Genomic DNA, 20598 nt, shown 5'->3' with positions numbered 1-20598 from the left:
GGCAGGGCAGGCAGGCTCTGCACAGCAAACATGAGAGCCTGAAGGGCCAAGGTGAGAGCTGAGAGTGGGGTGCAGACAGATGGAGTGTCCCACTTGCAGTGTGAGCACAGTACCAGCACACTGTGGGTCAGGCATCACRGCAAAGTGCAGCTGCCATGTGTGCATGGCTCACTCAGAACAAGGAGCCAGCCTGGCTGGTGGCCTCCAGGTCCTGTCTAAGGTGAGCCCTACCCTTATCCCAGGCTGAACAGCCCTTTGCAGCCTAGATGAGGTCACTRAGGCTGAGTTACAAGTGTCAGAGGGTAAGCACCAGCTATTCAAAAACTGATGTCTCAGCACACCTTGTCAGACCTCCCTTCCAATGCCTGCTGGACAACTAAGGCTGGGTGACCACAGCCAGAGACTGCTGTGGCTRCTCCCAGTAAAGACAATCCCAGAAAACTCATCTAGACACAAACATGATGACTGAGCCATGAGGAAAAGCTTTCCTCTGAAAATATCTTCCAATATCCCACAGCAGTAACTCTATTTCTTTTGGTGCAGAATGGCAGGACACACCACCCTGGCAAGGAAAAAAGATCAGGGACATCCAGAGCATTGCCATATATAACACCATTATCTGGGATGTGCCTAACATCTCCCMCAGGAAGGGCACCAACCAGTCACCCATGCACCACATCACGTTGTCACCACGTGGTGCTGCTTTTCTCGTTAGAAAACACCAGTGGCAAATTCACAGCTGTCATAGTTAACTCTGTCAGTTTGATACTGGAGCTAAAATAAATAGGGCTCCCAAACCTTTACCCTGTTTTTGACTTTGTCTTTGCTTCAAGGTTACTTTGGCCTCTTTGTGTGTCCATTTCCCCAATTGTAAAATATGAAAACTTTCCCGCATCTGTTGTAGCTAAATTTCCCCCCTATTTTTAAGAGTTTTATCTATATAAGACTCCTTTGCGGGAAGAGTAGAGACATTATCCTCTACAATTAGGGGCGAAATGGGGGTCTGGACAGGCTAATATGTTTGTCCCAGGTCCCATAAGATGATCAGTGGAAGAGCAGGGACTTRAACCTGAGGTGTCCCAGCTCAGAAACTAATGCCTCCTACCATTCTTTCTCCCTGGAGACTTTAGTGGTGTTGCACGGGAAGGGCAGAGTGGGCCCCGTTTCTTCTGTTGCTTTTTTTTATGAGTGCGATGACGTGGTCTAAATTAAAAGAAAAATACAAAAAAGACTGCCATAAATTATCCATGTACAAAGGCCCCATTCACATTTATCCTATGGTCCCTTCATATTTTGCTGACAGGGTGAAAATGTAGCATCCTCTTTGGTATAACCTCTGTCTGAGAGGAATGCTAGACAAATCAAAGTGTCCTGGTGGAAGAACATTTGCAAAATCTGAAGCCAGAACAATCCTTTTATCCAAAATGCCAAAGCCTCCCCAAACGCCTTCCAGACCTTGTCAGCCAAGAGCCTCACCATCCCAAAAGTTACCCCTGAGGTACAATGGAAGCAGAGGGGGGCTGGATTTCTGGCTTCCCACCCAGCATTCCTGCTGACATCAGCAAGAACCAGTGGCTGCTCTGAGGGGATTTGTAGGCATTTGGTGCCTTAAAATCAGGCTGTAAAGATAATTACCCACATTATCCCCCTTCGTGTGGGGCCTTCACCCAGCACACGCTGGTGGAGCAYTGGGAGGTTGTTGTTCTGGCATCTTGCACTGCAACCATTATTTACAAATTAGGTCAGGAATTAGGAAGAGCTGCCACACCAGGRTTTGGAGGGCAGCAGCAGGGCTTGGCTGCCAGCACAGCCAGCCCCAAGACATTCAGAGTTTCTTTTCCTTTCTCCCAGCTGGCTTAACAGGAAGATTTTTCCCATGTGACTTTGTTGTCTTCTCCAGATCCATCAGATCTTTSCWGTGCATCTCCAGTAGCCACTGAGCKTAATGGACTCCAGCATCTTGGAGAGAGGGAAGTCCTGAAGAGGGACTGTATCAACATGACACGGACAAGATGGGCTCTGTTAACTCTGAAAGGGCCTGATTTTGCACATCCTTGGACAAAGGGAGGAGGGAAAGGGAGTCAATGTACCGTAAATGATGACTGGGATTGCGTGGAAGTGAWAAAGGATTTGTTAGCTATTTCGAGAAAGGACTGGTTTGCCCCATGTCTGTAAAATGGATGGATGTTGAATGATTTAGGCCACAGCAGCTGCACAATGATTCTTGAAGCCAGTTATGGAATCTGGATTCCTGACAGCCTGGATGTGTTTTACTGATGTCTCATGTCTATATTACATGGAGATGTGATGAATATAAAGCAATAATAAAGGCTAAGCAGAATTAGCGAGCAAAATAATTCCTTGGTAAAAACCATTCCTGGTTTCACAATTAACTGTATTGTCCTACTATTCTAGGAACTTTTCATTGCCCTTAGCTGCAGATTATAGTACTGAAGATATTCTCTTACTGAAGTACTGGTATAGATTAACATGACTTYACAGTTTGGATTCTACTTAAGCAATTACAAGAGCCCTTTCTACAAAATGTATTGCTTTTATTCCAGAAAAATAAATTCCCATGTACAATTGGGTTTTCATAACATGAAACAATTAGCCATTTTATTRCTAGTGCATATAGGGTAATGTCACATTTCATACAATTTTGGTACAAGTGAAAAAATATAATATATGGCTGATTGAAACTGATAGCTACATTAACATTTATAGATCTATATAGATTCATTTTACAAGCTGTTAGTAGTTTAGAGGGATATCGGTGTTTTAAACTACCAACATTCATATGGCTCCAATTCAAATATATGAATTGTTTGATGCGTATAAATATATTCCAAAGTACATTTCATTGAAGAAGTCAAAGCTGTGCACTAAAATATATCAAAAACATGCCTTGTGAAAATGCTACAGACAGAGCCCTGACTGTCTGTGGAGCATGAAAATGCCACTGGTGCTAGCATTACTAGTCAGAAAATGAACACAATGCCATCATTACAGGATTAGGTGATGGAGATATATGCTTTCTGTTGTTTCATTTCATAGAGCTGGGACTCAATGTAAACCAGGATGAATCCACCAAACTGGCAGAATTGCTTCTGTGTTAGCACTTGGTAAACAAACCCCAGAATCTGGCTGGAGATCAGGCAGACTCACTGGTTTCAGCAGAGCTGGTCTCAGATCTTCACTAGTGGAAGTGAGAGCAGAACATGTWCCAGCTGAGCTACTCCCCTAAGTCAGACAGGCACATAATCATATTTGCCCAACCTTGCAGATTTCTAAAATCCCAACTCAGGTCCCTGGGATAGTCAGCATGGGCCACATCCTGCTCTTAGGTTCAGTAGTGCCTAAACCCAAAGCCATTCTGGCAGAATTAACCTGGATTACTCTGCAGAGAACTTGTCCAAAGGACAAAAGGGCTGAGTGCTGGCAGCAGAGAAGGCACTGAGCATCAGATGAGATGGGAAGAGCTGTCAGGGCTGGAATCACATTGACTTTTTTAGCTGGCTTCCTTCCTTCTTCCTCCTCACTCTTGACCCCAGTGCAGTCCCCAAAAGGGACACATGGAGAAATCTCCCTGGTGGTATTTTTCCCCTTGCTTATTGTAAAAAGACAGGGGGAACAAGAATTCTTTTTTCAACTCCACCCCTTGTTTGGCAGATGCATTTACAGAGGACAGAGTAATCAGAGGACAGCATTCAGGTACCTGTGCCTCACATCTGCCCTGGGGCTACACCTTCCCCAATAAAGCATTGTTTTTGCAAATGATTGGATTCCAGCCCTGCCTTCACCCTCCAGATGCAGGGGGACGAGGTTCAGCAGGGTTACAGCGCAGTTACTGTGGGTGGCAGTGATGGTGAGGGTGGCAGGGATACTGAGTGCACAGGTAGGCTTGCTGGCCAAAATGCTGCTGCTGGCCAAGTGCAGCCCAGGCTCTGGGTGAGCCAGGGAATGCTTTGTACCATCATTTGGAATGTACCAGGGCTGGAGGGCTGGAGCCTTCCCCTGCAGCTCAGCACAAAAAWGTGCTCTGTGCTGCTCTTGTCAGCRTAAAATTGAACAGAGATGGGCTGAGCCCACCTCAAAGTAGATATGATCAGCCACTTTCAAGGGGAACAAAAGTAGATTTTAAAAGTCTGAATTTGCCAAGGTTGGCTGGCTTTCCCCGGGTCTTGTGTGAAAGCCTTGTTCATGGTAGCACATCAGGCCTTGGCCAGCATTACCAGCATTCCACACTGGGCAGCAGAGGAATAATTTTTAGTGTCAAGAACCCCGAGGCCTCAGCTGCCTGTGCAAGCAGACACCCAGTGTAACATGGAGAAGGGGTCCAAAGACACTGCAACCATACAGATTCTGAAGTAACTGTAGTTTGGTTTGGGGAAGAGGGGGCATAAAGGAAGCATCTTCCTTGGGAGAACAGCTTTTCTTAAAAAAAGAGGATGAGTTTGGGACCCCAGAACATACTCAGCATAAATTTTGCCTCAAACCCTGGCAAAATTCTTAGCTTAACATGTAGGATATATCAGAAACTGTTGTTTTAATACAAATTAGGTCAACTCCAAACCCTTCTTTGAAACAATATCTGATTCCACAAGTACTTTGTCCACATGGTAAAAGCCAGCCCTTAATGTTCTACCCTTTAATAACTCAGGATGTTAGCTGTTAAGTCCATTTGTCTCTTGCCTTACTTGTTTAAAGCTTTCTCCAGATATTCCTGGATCCACTTTAACTTGGGATCAATGCACACTTGCTTGCTGTTGCTCTTGAGCCTTGCACTGCCAAAAGAGAAAAGTCAAAGTGAGTCTGGTGTGCAACGCTCCTGAGCCCACACCCCACACCCACCACCCACCACCACTGTGCCTCATTTCCCTTGGGTGCCAGAACTGCTCTCAGTTAACCATGAGGAGGATGGGTTATTTTTCCCATCCTTGAGTCACCTATTATAAATATCCCCAGTTTGGAAACCATCTGTCTCCTTTGACATGGTCTGTACTGGGAMTTGTGTGAGAGTAGAACAGAAACAGAATTTGAATCTAAGACTTCCAATGCCAACAACAGCAAAATTCCATTTGAAAATACTGACATGGGAAATAAAAGTACTTTTTTGCAAGGGATTGATTAAGAACAGCTTTTARATTTGACCCAAAACKGAAGTTTCACATGCTTTGAGGACAGATACCTCTTGGAAGTTCTGAAAKGAAGGGTGTGGTCACTTGTTACTTTTTGTTTTACCCAAGACTGAATGAACAGGTTGCAGAGAAGAAGAAAACTGAAAGTGCCACTTTGCCAGAGGCAAGTTTCGCCTCATATATTCACCCTGCACTCAAATAAAAGCAGAAACCTCCCGAGGGGTTTCTCCTGGATGTCCAAGCTGCACTTCCAACCCCAAACTGGTTAGCAAATTCTCCTTGAATTTGACATTTGGACTATCTGCATCTTTCATTCAGAAGAAGGACAAATAGCTTTTCATCAGCAGGTATCACCCTCCAGGGATCTCAGGACCTCTTGAGAGCTGTTATCTCCCATAAAAGCACCCTGTTATCTCCCTGCAGCACCCTGCCTCTGCCCCAGCTGCTGCAAAGTTTCCCTCTCAACACGGAAAAGTGCAAAGAGCAGCAATTTTATGGAAGTGCCCATAAGAATAAGTTCAGTACTTGTTTAAACATTTGCTGGATGGAAGCCATAACGTTCCTCACTTTATAAAATGCAATCTGCAGAATATAAAATGATGGTGTAAGAACTAACAGGTCAGAAAGGCTCCCTGCTCTGAGTTATGCAACAGCAGAGTTGTAACATAAACACATCGAGGATCCCTCTCACAACCCCTGGCCACTGAGGAGATGAATGGGCCTAATTCATATTTCCCTTACAGCAGTGCCAAGCTGGAGCATTTCCAGTGAAGTGATACCAGCAGAGTGTAAGAATGGATTTGCTGAGGTYAGCAATGCCTGGGAATTCTTGAGCTGACCTCACAGGGTACAGAGCAAAAGCACACGTAACCAGTCTCCAGACACATTCAGTATAGTTCCTCTCACCTAATATTACCTCTCACCTAATACTGAGACACAGATTTCTTCAGATATTTATTTGTAGCCTGTCAGCCCCTGCTCCTTGTGYAGCCATGGAAGAGACATAGGCAACTGAATGGAGTGTTAAACCTGGACTGATTTAGGGTGTCTACTAAAAATGCTCATTTCCCTGTACTGAAAAGCAAGGAATTTAGTGTGGGCTTTGTAGAAGCAGACATCAACAGAGGAATTCCCTGGATTTGGAGAGATGATTTCCAACAGAATGAAAGGCAAAAGCCTGCTCTCAGGCTTTTTGTTCAGGTACAGCTCCCCTTAAACAAAAAGGAAAATGCACTTGTGCAARAAATAACCCAAACGAGAAAACACACAAAACATCATCTGGCAGATATGTTTCACTCAGATTCTCTATTTCTGAAAAGGGCACCTTTTAATTTATGTATGCCTACACTGCTTAATGCTTAAAATGATTCAAGATGAGAAATTCCTGTGTTAGTTTTGACTGATTTTATCTCCTGTTTTGATAAAGACCTAGTTTGAACTCTTGATGTTTCAAGAGTATTTGGAGGGCTGTTTTTAAGTACATTATTTTCAAAGTAACAAAAAGATGGTGAACTATAGTTCATAGGTTCTGTATACCACAAACAAACACATTTGGGTCAGGAATGGGCAAGAACGTGAGATATTTTTGTTTCTGCATTTCATGCTCTTATTTATCTCTAATTACTATAATCCTATGTAAATTAAGAGATAAATATATACTCTATTCTGTCTTAAATGCTGTCATTTTCTTGAAACTACTCCAGAAAACTCCAAATCCTCTAAAAAGTCTTAGCCCTGRGACCCTTATGGCATTCACTGACAATCCCAGAGCACAAAACCATGCACTACTGCATTTTGGATGTTTGCCTCTAAGATTGTTTATAGGTAGAGATCGGAGTTAGTCACAGCTGGCTTTGTCATTCTTCTGAAAGAAAGTTATTTCTCAGCTGAAGCTTACATTTTTCTCACTGTTCTCCTAAGGCAGAAGCACATGATGAAATGCGAATGATCTACACAGAATGGTTTAAAACAGAAAAAAAAAAACCCATATGAATAAAAACTGGCTCATGAATGTGGCTCACACATACATTCCTGAGTAATCTCAATAAACCACATCAGTTTTCTGAGTGCAAAACTGTTTTGGATGACAAAAATTGATTTTTACAGCATTTGATTTGCAAGAGGAAGGGCTCRACATATGGGTCAAAGACATGACTAGTAATGGGATCACTGCACAGAAACCAAATCTAGTCCCTGACACCCTGTTAAAGAGGTTAACAGAAGTTGAGAGCTCCCTTGCAATGAAAAGATTAATGTTATTTTTTTTCTTCAGAAGATTTTGGAAAAGGAGGGAGGGGTCAGCCATAAAGAAGTGAACAAAAAAGGCATTCCTAAAATGCACATATCTACAGAGACAAACAAACAAAAAAAATCCCAATTTTTCCTGAAAACCAGCATTGCTTTTTCAGCAAAAATGAAGAGGTCATTTCCCACTGGGAATGCATCTTTTTGTCTTGCTGTGATTTACTGGGTCAGTTCCTGCCTGGTAAGTGTCCCTAGATTAGACCATCACATGTTTAGGGTCTGTGGAGGATACATGAAATACAGGAATTTCTTTTCCTTGTTTAGTTCCCCTCTGTGGAGAATTGACCCATTAGAAGACTCAGACYGCTGTGAAGTTTTTACCCCAAAGAGTGAATCTCCACACACACTGTCCAGGCAATGGAGTCTTGGACATTCCTGCTCACAACCCACGGGGGAACAGGACATGGGATCACATAGGAACAGGGAGATCACGGGCAGAGAACACAGCTGGGCTCCTTTATGTGAGGTAAAGCAGAGTCCAGCTGTATCTGACACACGGGCTGAAGAGATTAATTGGGATTCGTGGCATGAGAGACTGAAATGCAACCACCAGAGCAGGCRCCAGCTCTGTGACCCTTCTTGCTGACACTCGAGAGTTGCACCCAGCTGAAAAGAGCAGGAGACTTACACAATCTGAAGTGAGCAGTTGGGTGTGGAGAGGATTTTGAGGTGCTTAATATTGGCTCTTGCCACGTTGCTCTCGTAGAATCGACAGGGACATCGGTAAGTCAGGCTGACGGGTTTCTCTGCGGGACAAAGGGAGGGAAAGGACACGTTACCTCTTGCTCCGGACCAGCAGCACAGATACCCCGATCAGGGCTCACAGGAAGAAACTCCCTCCAAATACTCAGGTGAAAAAAAAAAAACCAAACCAAAAAAAAGCAGCAGAAAAGCTGCAGCTTTGGGAGAGCATTTGCCCACAGCTCAGAGCACAATCCTTTCAGCTCAGTTCCCAGCCTTTCAATCAGAGTGCGTGGGATTTTGGAAGACAAAAGAAGAAGGAGAGAAAATGGAGATAAGTAAAATGGAAGAGATTAGAATAAGGAGCCGCTCCATTGTGCAGGGATGCTCCTGGTAATTAGACAAGATAAAGGCCAAAAGAGGGGGCACTTGTCCTCGGTGTTGTTGTACTCAAACGATTTTGACCCGAGGCCAAATTAGAAGGTAGCTKGAAGAAAGCGATGAATTCCAAGGAGTTCAGATCAAAACGGCTCGGCTCAGGTGCAGGCTTTTCACAGGGGACTTAGAGGCTACAGAAAAGCTCCGATTTTGCTGGTGTTCCCAGGGCCCAGCTGACCTTTCCCCACCGCAGCCAGCCCAGGCTCCCAACAGAGGTACCCGCACAGAGAGATGCGGCTCCGAGACGMGAGATCCCAGCGGTCTCACATGAGACACTTGGAGTCTTTTGAATTCCTCGCCTGCGGCTCAGTAACGCAATCGAGGGGACAGTGATCAGCCAGAGCATCCTCAACACACTGTTCAGGGCCACCGGACTGATGAGAGCTCTGTCACTGGCATCACTRGGGACAGAATTATGTGTAACCCCCCAGGCTAAGAATCGTTCATGTATATGCATGCAGGACTGAGAAAAGCAGCCTGGCGCCCACCACAGCCTCTGCTGCCCGATTTCTCTACGGCACAAGTTAATTACTGGCAATCAAATGCATGTAAGTAAGGGCTTCACTAGAGCTGCAAGTTTCAAAGCTCCATGCACAATAAAATACAAACACAGAAGCTTTGCCTGGAAGTCTGAGAGATGCCTAAGATTTTAAAGAATTTCCCAGTGGAGCAGTTTCCAGCCTCTGGGAGGAATTAAATTCATACACTTCATACACCTAACCCTTGAGAYCTGGCTCACGCTGTAGATGGTCAGATCTGTATCGGACAGGGCTTGAGATCCCACATGGCAATCTGCCATCCTGTTTGTTTAGCCACACGGGAATACTTGYGGCATCCAAACCCAGTTCCCTTTAAAGGCAGATGGGGAGCTAAAGAGCAGGGAAGGGCTTGGAATTCCTAAACAGCTGTCTAGGAAGGTGAGAAAAAACACAGGTTTTCAAGTGCAGCTGATCTACATATATTGCACGTTTATCGATGCCTGTCTCTAGCACATATAACCACGGACAGCAGGGTGAAATTGTCCTGTCCTGAAGAGGGAACCCCCCTTTTTTTCAGTGTCTCTACCAAGAGAAGAGCCAGAATCAGATTCCACAGGAGAGGAATTAATCAGTGGGAACAGAGCATGTCCGGATTCACASCAGAATCTGGACTATAAATTCACAAAATTGAAGGACTTTTCCATCAGTTTTATGGCAGTCCAAACAGTGATTCCACCTATGACTGGAATAATCTGCAAGGGGAGGAGGAAGGAGGGCTACGGGGTGAGACTCGAGAACATGGATTAGACTGKCTAGTGCTAACGTGGAAAGGAGTGAGGAGGACACAAGGATTTCCCACTGCAAATCCGTGCCTGACAGCTGCACACTGTGAGTTTGTGTTGGAAGGAGAGGCTGAAATTGAGGGCAGTCGTACAACAACACTTAGCACAGCTGCAGCGATAATGTCTCTGCAAGCCTGTCCCAACCAGGTTTAAGCCAGCTTTAACCTAAACAGCATGCAAGAGATGAACTGTTCTGATCTATGATTTGATAATGCAATCCTTYTCTGTCTCAAACTCGAGGTGGGATTTTCAATCCCATACCACTTGAAATCAGGAACAGAGAAAGTTTAACCATCACTAAACATGTCTSTAAGTCCCCGAGTTGTTTCTTGCCCGAGAAAAGGCATCGAGCACACCAAGGAGGAGGGATGTTCAGCGTTCAGTGTTCAGCGTTCTGTCACCCCAATGTGAGGTGGAATAAAAAAAACCCTCCCTTTGGTATTTCTGTGTGCCTTGCTTGGTATCAGGAGCAGGCACTGAGCACCAGGGAGCAGCAGCACAGGCACCGACTGGGTCCTCTGCATCACTAGCAGGGAATCAGGAACTGCTGTCACTGCCCCTCATCTCACTGTGCTCTCAACAAGGCTGAAAATAGGGGAAAACTAGTGCATGTAGCGTTTCCCAACACATGAACCCCTTATCTTCCTAAAGCAGGAGAGGGAAGGGGCCGTTTGGAGGCCATAATTTAGGAAGAGAACATTTCTGAGGCTGACAAACATATTCCTTACCTCCTTTCAAAATTCAAAACATCTTGTTGCATGTACATTAGAGCTGATTAAACTGATTAATTAATCTACCAATTTGTGCTGTGAGTTCTCTAATAAACATTGAGCACAAGCTGAAGCCATTCTCTCAGTAGGGCAAATTAGTATAGTCTGTTAATTGCCCTGTTATATGAAAACATGCAACTGATGGCTTTTGAGACCTTTATCTGTCTGGCACATTTGGTTAAAACRTAGAAACAGAGTCAAAAGTTAGAGAAGAGCCAGATGCTAGTTGGACATCTTAATGTTATTCCTTCAACCTGATTTTACTTAGCCAAAATGAGAACACCTCTTTTGGCCTTSATAAAGAAGGGTTTGAAGAGGTTTGGGAGTTTTGTGTTTTCTTAATAATAAATAGCCTTATTGTTTTCTAACTCAAACTGAGTTTTTTTGGCTCTGAACACTCACTTTTGCTGATAAATTCYCTCTAGAGACAAAGCACACACAAAATGCTCTCAGAGTGGTCCCTTGTCAGCACTGGACGATRCCTATTTCATCCCACAGGGATCTCCTTCTCTTCACCCCCACTGAAACTGGACAGTAAGGGAAGAAGTGAGTTGCCAGTTCTGCTGCAAAGTTATCAGCACTAACTTCACTTGCTGTGTGAGCTGTGAAGCTYTGGATGCTTGAACAGAGAGGGAAGCTATATCCAGGCAAGCAGGCTGGACATGAACAAACAACATTTGAGGGAAGCATCATTTTACTTCTGTTCAGCCCAGGGTGCGCATTTGTCATTATCAGGAGATGGTTGGTAACTTTCTAAGTGCAGAACAGATCCATTTTCCTGGAAAGCAAGGCTGGGATAGACAGACACAGCTTTACCAGGTGACTGAGAAGAATGCAGAGCTCATCTGCCCGCCAGCGCAAGGCAGCCCTGATCCGGACCAGGGCTGAGAGCACTACACGACATGCAAAAAAGTAGGCAAAAATATCCGCTCTTAACACTGCAAGACCAGTTTCTGTCCAGCCTTCCTAAGCCGTTTCCTTCCTCAGGTAGCCACGCTTATCCCGACATAAGACACCCGCTGTGTCTTGCCGCCAGCCAAGGAGAGCAGCCGCGCTGGGGGCGAAGCGCGGTGCAGCCGGGCAGCTCTGCCGGCCTCCCTGCCCTGAGCAAAGAGCTGCCAGAGGGGAGGCGAGGAGGAGGAGGAGAGAGGTCCCTTCCTCCCGCGCCTGCAGACCTGCACTCGCCTGCAGAGACGAGAGAAGCCCGCTCAGGTACCCAGGCACCGGCAGCCCCAGCGCTCGGGRGCTGCTGAYGTTGGYGGMCAGGGCCAGGAGCTGGCACTGCCACCAGCGGTCCAGCGGGTCTGCCTTCGCTACCTGCCGCTCGCTGCCCAGCCTGCACCCCGGGGTGGATACGGCGAACGCGGCGGGGCCCGGAGCCCACCTGGCCGGGCCGGCTCGTTAGGGTCTCTCCGGGGCTGTGGAGGCTCCGKGTTCCAACGGGACGGGGCTGTTGTGCCGAAAGGCATCGGGGAAATTTTCGGGAAAWATTAACTCGCTCACGCTAGACAAGGAGGGCACCGGAGGGCATCCTCTGCCTCCCTGGGCGGGGAACACCCAAGTTTCGCTCGCCTGAATGGGAGAATAGGACAGGAGCTTGGGTTTGAAAAGGCGCTCCTTGCCCAGCCCGAGAGCTTTCGACGAGGSGACAGGAGGTGGCAAGTGCCTGCCAGGTGGGATGCCAGACACACGAGGAGCGTCYGGGACATGGCCAGGAGTGCGGCTGTCCCGCACGGTGCGCGCTGCCGGAGCCCCGCGGCACAGGGCTGCCCGCGGCACAGGGCTCCGCGCGGGATGCGAGGCAACAAGCGCGGCTTGCCGCTGTCTCCGGGGCTCTCCAACGCGGAGGCTTCCGCAGAGCGCAGCAGGCAAAGCAAGCCGGGCATTGCTGCCGCTGCGACACGGGGGACCGCGGGGCCAGGCTTGGGACGGGCGGGCTGTGAGACGGCGCTGCAGCGGGGATGTGACTGCAGGACCAACGCCGCCAGCCTGCGATCCCCCAGACCTCCCGTCACGGCAGCTCGCTGCGCCCCCCGAAACCTCCCCGCGCACCCGAGCCTGGGGTGCGATAAATTCCTGCCGAGTGACCGCTTTGGCTCAGCTCTGCCCTGATCGAGGAAAGATAGATCACGGCAGAGGACAGAACAGAAACCGAACAACCGCCTGTTTCTAATTTCTTCTGRCTTTTAGGGTTGGGATTTTTTTGTTAGAGAGAAAGTCGATACGCATATTTTGCAGCCAAACCACCTCCCTGCAGACCGAGCGCTGTTGAAAGCCTTCCCCCAGACGACTCCAATCTGGGGCGAGTTTGGCAGAGGGGACCGCTTTGGCCAGCTTTTTGAAAAAAGCCAGGGATGGCTGAAGGAACGGGAGGAATGAGAGTCTGCCCGCTCCCAGCTCCGCACAGCCATCGCTCGGGCTCGCCAGACACCTCCGAGCCGCGGCCGGAGCCCGAGCCGGGGCAGCGCTGCAGCTGCGAGGAGAGGGGGAAAGAGCGGAGATTTCCGCGGGACCATCGCTCCCCGCCGGGCTCTCGGTGCCGCCCCGCAGCTCACTTACCCTCCGACAGGGAGATGACGGCCAGGGCGAAGGCGAGCAGCGCCAGGGCGCGGAGGTCCATGCTGGGGCGGCTGCAGGACGCGGGCAGGCGCTGCTCTGCTCTGCTCTGCTCTGCTCTGCTCTGCTCTGCTCTGCTCTGCTCTGCTCTGCTCTGCTCGTCCCGGCGGCCGCGGCGCTCTGCTGGCGGCCCCTCCGCCCCTCCCGCTATAGAGGGGCCGGGGGCGGGGGGACGAGAGCCAGGGGGAGTAGCTAGACTGTGATTTATTGCCCGTGGCATGTTATTACATCCTTCCTCTGCTAAAAATGGTTGGAAAGGAACCAAAAGAGGGCTCCTCGCTTCGCTCCGTCAGTCCGGCATTCTCCCCCCGGGCACAGCGCCTGTCCCCCTCCAGCCCCGCTCTCCGAGCCCCCCGCGGGACGGTGGCTCGGACCGACTTAACTTCACCCCACCAAGCCCCAACCGGGGGGAGAAAGTTGTTTCCTCAGCAACCTGTGCCAGCTCMGAGCCCTTCTGGGCACCCCGACCCCGCTGTTCTTGATCCAGCTCTGCTGGAACCGGGATAGCGGTAGGGGACGCATCCCTGAAGTGTTCACAATGAGAGAAGAAAACCTCCCCTTCACTCTCAGGGGCGCGAATCTAGATTTACACTGGCGGCCTGGGTATCGGGTACAACGCCTCGTACGAAGCATCTTCCCAGAAGTTTTATRTGGGTGTTTGAGGGGGAAAAACAGACACAGAGAGTGAGTTTAATTTTTTGCCTCTGCGTGTTTGGCCCTGAACACCACCTCTTCCCTTTATTAACTGAAGCCAGTAGAACATTTGTTGCCAACATTCCACCTCCTTTGTATTGCAGATGCCACCGGGCTCCYTGGCACCTCGGCTGAAAGCCCTGGTACCCCTGCAGAGCCCGGAGGCCCAGGGGTGTCACTTGCCCTCACTTATTACGGTATTGTCAAGTGTAATTGCCTTAAGCATGTCCTCACTGTCTGCAGCCCAAGCCCACGGGGCCGTTTGTTGCTATTAAAAACTTTAAATAAACATMGAAGCTTTGATTGAGTTTGGATTCCTCGTCTGTGTTTAAAACAGGACCTTCGGCTGGGCCAGTGTGGGGTCGAGTGGGTACAGCTAATCCTGGTGTGGAGCTGGTTAAAGGACAGGTCACAATGCCACCAAAAGCACCAGCATGGTTTTATACCCAGGGTAACTGCAAATTCTCCAGCCACAGCCCACGAGGTTGGACTCAGGAGTGCAAACATTGTATCTGTGCTAACCTATGGCTGTTTCACTGAAAAATATGGTTTCTAAAGGTCAGAAGAAATGCTTGCAGTGATGTTTGGTGATGCAGAACATCCCTGACACATCCAGCTCCCTAAATCTAGTTAGTTGTATTTCTTAGTTCCTCCTTATCAAAAAGCACTGAATTTGTTTAGGCTGATCTTGCATCCAGATCCCTTCCTTTCTTTTAGGTGAGGCAGCAGAGTAATGCATGAACCTGATGCACAGAAAGGACCAAGAACTGTAATCAGTGCCGTGAGCSTGGCTACTGCTGCAGTGACAGCTGGGACACACTGCAGGGACGGCAGAAGCTCATTGTAATTGCAAACAGTGCTAGGAGAGCTGCTGTCCCACCAGTGCTCCCCCYGGCACACAGGACACCCACACTGCACTTAGCAGGGACACTGTTATCTCCACACCACACTTAGAGTCACAATTCCTTAGAACAATAACACTTAAAGCAATAGCGCGTCTTTGCTGTCGCTACTGCCAAGTGAGAAACATCTCAAGGATCTAATCAAAGAGACTGGAGAAATGTGGAATTAAATCGGAGCCAAATCTTTGTAGCAGTCTCCCCCTCGGCACCCAAGACAAGCAGGTGTGTGGTAACTGAAGGTGAAAACCAGTTGGATCCTAGGAGATGTCCGGACAGACCATGGAAGCTGAGTCGAAGATAAAAGGGCTCCCTTTACTCCTCGGGATAGCTGAGCGCACCAGCAATAAGGCAGCAGGATACCTCGGTTCCCTGCGCCTCTGTGCCCCGCTCCGCCACAGCCGGCTCGGCATGGGAGATGAAGTGTCCCGAGGAGAAGGGGACAGGAGGACAGGGACACCGCACCCGATACCATCCCTCTACAGCCGAGGGGGATCCCGGCGGGGCGGGGAAGGGAAGGGAAGGGAAGGGAAGGGGGGCTCAGGTGCTTGATGAAGTCCCCGGCAGCTCCGCACGGGCGGAGAGCGCACCCCGCCGCGCTTTATCCCCCCAGTCCGGCGGCTGCCGGGCGGAGCGCGGGTGTGTGTCCCGCCCCGTCACCCGTGCCCATCCCGGCTGGCACCCACAGTGCGCACTCGGCAGCAGAAAGGGCACCGAGGCGGGCTGCGGGGTTATTCTGCCGGGGCGATCCCCCGGGACAGCGCAGAACGGTGTCCCCAGGGCGAGGGGCGGTGCTGGGTCAGAGCGGCGGAGCGGGGACAGCGAGGGACGGGAGCCCGCACCGCCCTGTACCGGGGCTGCCTCCGCTGCTTCACCGCTGTCACCCTGCTCCGCCTGAAAAAGAGCTCTCCACACAGCAACAGAGCTCATCTGAGTCAACTCCGAGCGATTTTCGTGAACGATGTTTTTGGTTTTTTCTTCCCGTCATGCACAAACTGCTGCCGACGGCACAGCAATTATGAGCTTAAGATTTAACCAGCAACAAAGTAACAAAACGAAACAAAACATGAAAACCCACTCTCAATGTGAGTCTCACGGTTTACCCCYTGCCCCAAAAGAGAACCGTGAACTCAGGGAAATCTGAACGAATCGAAYGCTCAAAAGGAAGCCTGTCTGTCTGGACAGTGCTAAGTGTTAAATTCCTTGAAAAGTTCGTTTCAGCTTAATGTTAACTCCCACAGAATTGACCAGTGTTTATCTGAATGCTCAAAAAATCCAGCCTACACCCCTTGATAATCTGGGTGGCTGAATATCTGTCTCTCCCCCTCCTCTCCCCAACCAGCTGCAGCCAGAACTCCATAATAGCCAGTAAATTTAATCTTTTATCTGAATGCTAACAAAGAAAGCATGAATTCAGAAACCTTAAATAGACCTACTGTTRGTTTCAACACAGTTTGAGACAGCCTTTTTTAATAATACAATAWTCCAAATTTTTAGTGTGTTTGTATCAAATTACATTTCCTCTTAAATGAGAAGATGGCAACATTTCTTTTACTTAGAATTTTAGAYTGGCATAACCCAGCAATGAAATCATTATTATCTGAAGCTGTTTTAAATCCCCACAGATTATGTCTAAAACAARCCATTTCTGGCCAGCACAACTTATTATTAAGAAAATTTTGTGTGAGTCAAGAATTAAATTGAATGTCCTCAGGTTGGAAAATAGTATCCTTGTTTTCATCTTGTTCTTGCTAATGCTATTTCACTGTAATAGTCCTTAAAGTTTCCTGGATTTACTATCTGTAACTAAATACATCGCTTTTTTGGATGGCCATAGTGTTCACACACAATCTGTGTTTAAATACAGTTAAGAATAACTGCATCTGAACAAWTTCAAGCAAAATACATTACAATACATTGCCTGGTGTTCTAGAGTTAAGGAAAATTACATATAGAAAATTATATTTATTAGGTTGTTGGGCTGCACAAKAAAGATACAAAAYTGACCTTATCTCTYTGTCTGGTCATCTACTAGCTCACAYAATAATGACTACAGCAGTTTAGTATTGTCTCTAGATGCAGCTTTTCTTTTAATCCCAAAATTATGTTTTTTAAAGCATGTTTATACTGCATATTTCCTCAAAATATGATATACTGTGATGGGAAGGAAATGAAAGATTCTAAAATGTTAAAATTGACATTAGCTACTGCACGGTATCTTAGTGTGGAGAGTTAWGAGTACTTGGAGATTTTAAGTGCTTCACTATTTTTATGCATTTATATTATTTTGTAACTTAGCTCTGAAATTCTTTATTAAAAAACCCACAAACCAACAAAAACCCAACCAAACCAAGGCATGCATATAAAATTCTTCCTTTAGTTACTGACTATATGACCTTAAGTTACTTCCATCTTACTGTCATTCTTGTTTTGATTAAGAATTCTTCTTTTTTTTTTTTTTTTAATTACCGGCCTTACTCTTGCAACATTCCTAAAGAATGTTTTTTTTTCCCCAAGACTATTAATCAGGTGAAAGCTTGAAGGCTTTGCCATCTTGCTGCACACTCAAGCAGCAGCCACAAAAGGACAACTGTAGCGTGGCTTGAAGATCTTTCTTGACTCCTGTCTTTGACCTTCTTGTTTCAAGTGCTARAACTATTTTCCCTCCTTACTGCCATGTCAGGGTTCCAAGATCATCCTTTACAATGCTCCTGTAGCAAACAGGACTTGTAGTAATTCAGTATTTGCAGCAAACCAGCATAAACTAAGAGAAGTCACTTGTAGGAATTGTCTGCAGAAAGAAAAAAAAGTCTTCCCAAACAATCTGATTTCAGATAGAATTGCAAGAGGTCTGTTCTCATAGTAGTAAAATAGCCTCCAACATTCATGTACACAGAGATATCCATAATGTATGTTGGCCCTGAAAGATTCCTCGGAGGGCAGAGGGAGAGATCAAATAGAGGTCAAGTGAGTAACTGTTTATAGATGGTTACTAAAATGACAGAGAACTGTGGTAGCTGCTTTTCTAACAGTGTTTAAAAGTCTAAGCTTGCTTCCCTGGGAGTTTTGCACGTGATTTCAGTGGATATGAAATTGGCCCTTAAGGGCAGACTCCATCTCTTCTTTTATCCCAGCAGAGCACATCCCAAGTTGGTCTAACCTTTCATGAAGAAACCCAAAACGTGATAAATTTTGCTTGGGTTTAAGTTTTGTTAAGAACACAGCTCTTGGCCTCGCTGTGAGGAGTTTCCTGAAAGCTTGGRGTAGAACAGAGCCAAGTTTGCCGTGTTCTGCCTCTCCCTCTGAGCACCAAGCTGACACCACGGAGGGGATTTTATTCCAGGAGTGTTTCAAACTGTGTGGCTTCGCTTGGGTTTCGCTTGGACAGTTCAGGTTCACTGATCTTGCAGGCCACTGCGAGGAGCCTGGACCTCAGCAGAAAAGGCTCCCTATTCCCAGCAAGAGGAGGTACCTGGGAGGTCCGGCCAGGGCCAAGCTCAGCTCTGCCTTTAAAGCCTCTCCATGGGAGAGTGATGCACAGACAAGCAGAGCATTAGAACTGAAATGGTTTAAGAGTCTGCAGGGAAAAGATGGAGCCCAGTGTTCAGGTCAGGGTGGTCAGGGGTCCCTACAACACCCATCTCACTTCTTTCAGCCTTTCATTTGACTAATCAAATATGAGTCATGTGTCTCTTGAGTTTTTTTTTTTTTTACTATTATTTGCTTTTAATTTAAGATAGGCAAGAACAAAACACCATAACCCAAATATCTATAGACTTTGGGGATTTTCAGACTCTGAAACAAACTTTCCAGCTGCTTTCTCCCTCAACAAAGAAACAAAGATCGGGGTTTTGTCTATATTAACAACTTGCCTGGTGCAAGTTGCTCTACAGAGCAAAGCAGTCATTCCATTCCATTTTAAGGGTTTTTTGTTTTTTTGGTTTTTTTTTTTTTTTTTTTTTTTTTTTTTTTTTTTTAGTCTAGCTGTAGTCTTGCCCTAAGGACTGCATCGCTATTTAGCAAGAGGACTATATGCCTTTTTGGAGTTCATTTTATAACTCTTTTTCATCCTAAAACAATCTCCTTCACACATTCAAAGGCATTTCTGCGATGTAAAGTAAATAGGGATTGGGCTTCAAAAAGCCCACGGCACGAGCAGATCGCAGCCCGCGATTGAACCGCAGTGAAGGAGCGAGCCCCGAGCAGCAGCAGCGGGGTCCGGAGCCGGTACCGCCCGGGGGCCGCCGGTTGCGCGTCCTGGGGAGCCCTCTAGTGCCTGAGAGAGAGCATCCGACCGGGATAAACACGGGGAGAGCCTCTCCTCACACTGCAGATACACTTGGCTTTCGCTTTTCAAAAGTCTTCTTCTCATTCCTTTTCTTTTTCTTTACCCTTTTCCTATTTTTCTTTTTTTTTACCTATTTTTCTTTTTTTTTTTCCCCTTTTTCTTAACCTACTCCTTTCTGCAGTTATTCAGGAAAAATCTGAAAACTGGAATTTTTGTAAGTGCCTTTTTATAATTCAAAACACCCGTTATTTTGGTGTTGCTTTGCAAAAGTCCTAGACCAATTAAAACCATGAATATAGTCGTTTTTAGAAAAGAGTAAACACAGACTTACATCACATAAAAGGGAAGAGTAACCACAGAGTCTCACATCRAATAATAGGTAAGATAAAAAACAAGCAAGGGTAAAAAAGGATGTGTGAGGGAAAGGCTAGTGGGCTGTGTGCCCAGAGCCAGGCATTAGTGCCTGGGCAGCATATCTAGGAAATATCTGCCTGCTGACAAGGCAGATAACTTAAATTAAATCTAGTTTAGGGATTTGCTCTATGGGCAGCTGYATTCATCTCACATTGAAGTGAGATCCAGCAAACGGATTGTTTGTGGCGATGGAAACATTTCATTCGCTGGAACTGTGCTGACATCCGTTGTGTAAAGTTGCCAGATGGCAAAAACGTTTGGTTTGCAATAAACAATCATTAACATCACTTAAGATACRTGTCACTCACCCAACAAGAACATGTGTCTCCCAGGTCCAGGCCGAACCGGGGTGTGGAGGTTGGGACACAGTGAATGCCATCATTTGCTCTGGTGCTGGAGTGGTGTTTCACTCAGAGCTYTCCTGGATCTCACAACCAACAGCTGACTGCGTAACTGAGGTTTTCAAAGCCAGCTCCTAAACCTTTGCTCACTTAGAGGGAAACACTGAGCCAGAAATGAGTCCCTGAAGGACACATGCATAACCTGCCACTCCCCYAGCGTGTTAGCAGAAATATCAGTCATTTCTCCTCCTTTGAGTAGCTCTGGTCTTGTGGTTGGAGCTCTTCTCTTCTGCTTCAGCATTTAAGGCCTGAATWCATGTTTCAGGAGATTATCACCATTCACACCGAAACACACAGGGAGTAAGACCAGTTGGTATTTCTGCAGTATCATTCAACCTAATGGATCCCCAGCTGCTCATAAAACCTCAACCATCCACGAAGAGCATCAGAGTCATTCAGTTACAAGACATGGAGAAGTACAGTAAAGGCMTCTAGTCCTTTATTCTCACAGTACAGGGTTACTTCTGATGGAAGATTTATTGCAATTGTGTTCAATTACTGCTTAAAAGTTTTTAGAGATTCAGCTTCTATTTCTTCCCCCAGGAGGTCCTTCTATAGTCCAACATGACTTACCATCAGAAATCTTTCCTTCCTAATGTCTCTACTTTTAAATCCCCCCTTCTGGAACATAA

At 46.9% G+C, this 20598-nt stretch overlaps 1 protein-coding gene across 4 annotated transcripts in view; it reads right to left on the bottom strand.

The window, feature by feature from the left end:
- CXCL12 (C-X-C motif chemokine ligand 12) overlaps positions 1 to 20598 on the bottom strand; it is a 137639-nt gene that overhangs the window by 4946 nt on the left and 112095 nt on the right. For 2 of the 4 annotated variants that reach the window (XM_057370981.1, XM_057370979.1), the window contains 3 exons: positions 8074 to 8191; positions 4701 to 4787; positions 1106 to 1203 (listed from right to left, as the gene is read on the bottom strand). In XM_057370981.1, the coding sequence (XP_057226964.1) occupies positions 1106 to 1203; positions 4701 to 4787; positions 8074 to 8191 (303 nt within the window). Of the gene's footprint in view, positions 1 to 1105; positions 1204 to 4700; positions 4788 to 8073; positions 8192 to 13214; positions 13436 to 20598 lie in introns of those variants that run through there. The other 2 variants (XM_057370978.1, XM_057370980.1) reach the window with 2 other exon arrangements.

Source organism: Malurus melanocephalus, unplaced genomic scaffold (genome assembly GCF_030028575.1).
Source record: "Malurus melanocephalus ecotype Western Australia unplaced genomic scaffold, MMel_1.1 scaffold_137, whole genome shotgun sequence".
Lineage (NCBI taxonomy): Eukaryota > Metazoa > Chordata > Aves > Passeriformes > Maluridae > Malurus > Malurus melanocephalus.
Note: the sequence above shows the minus strand (reverse complement) of the source record. Positions and strands in the feature narration are given on the sequence as shown.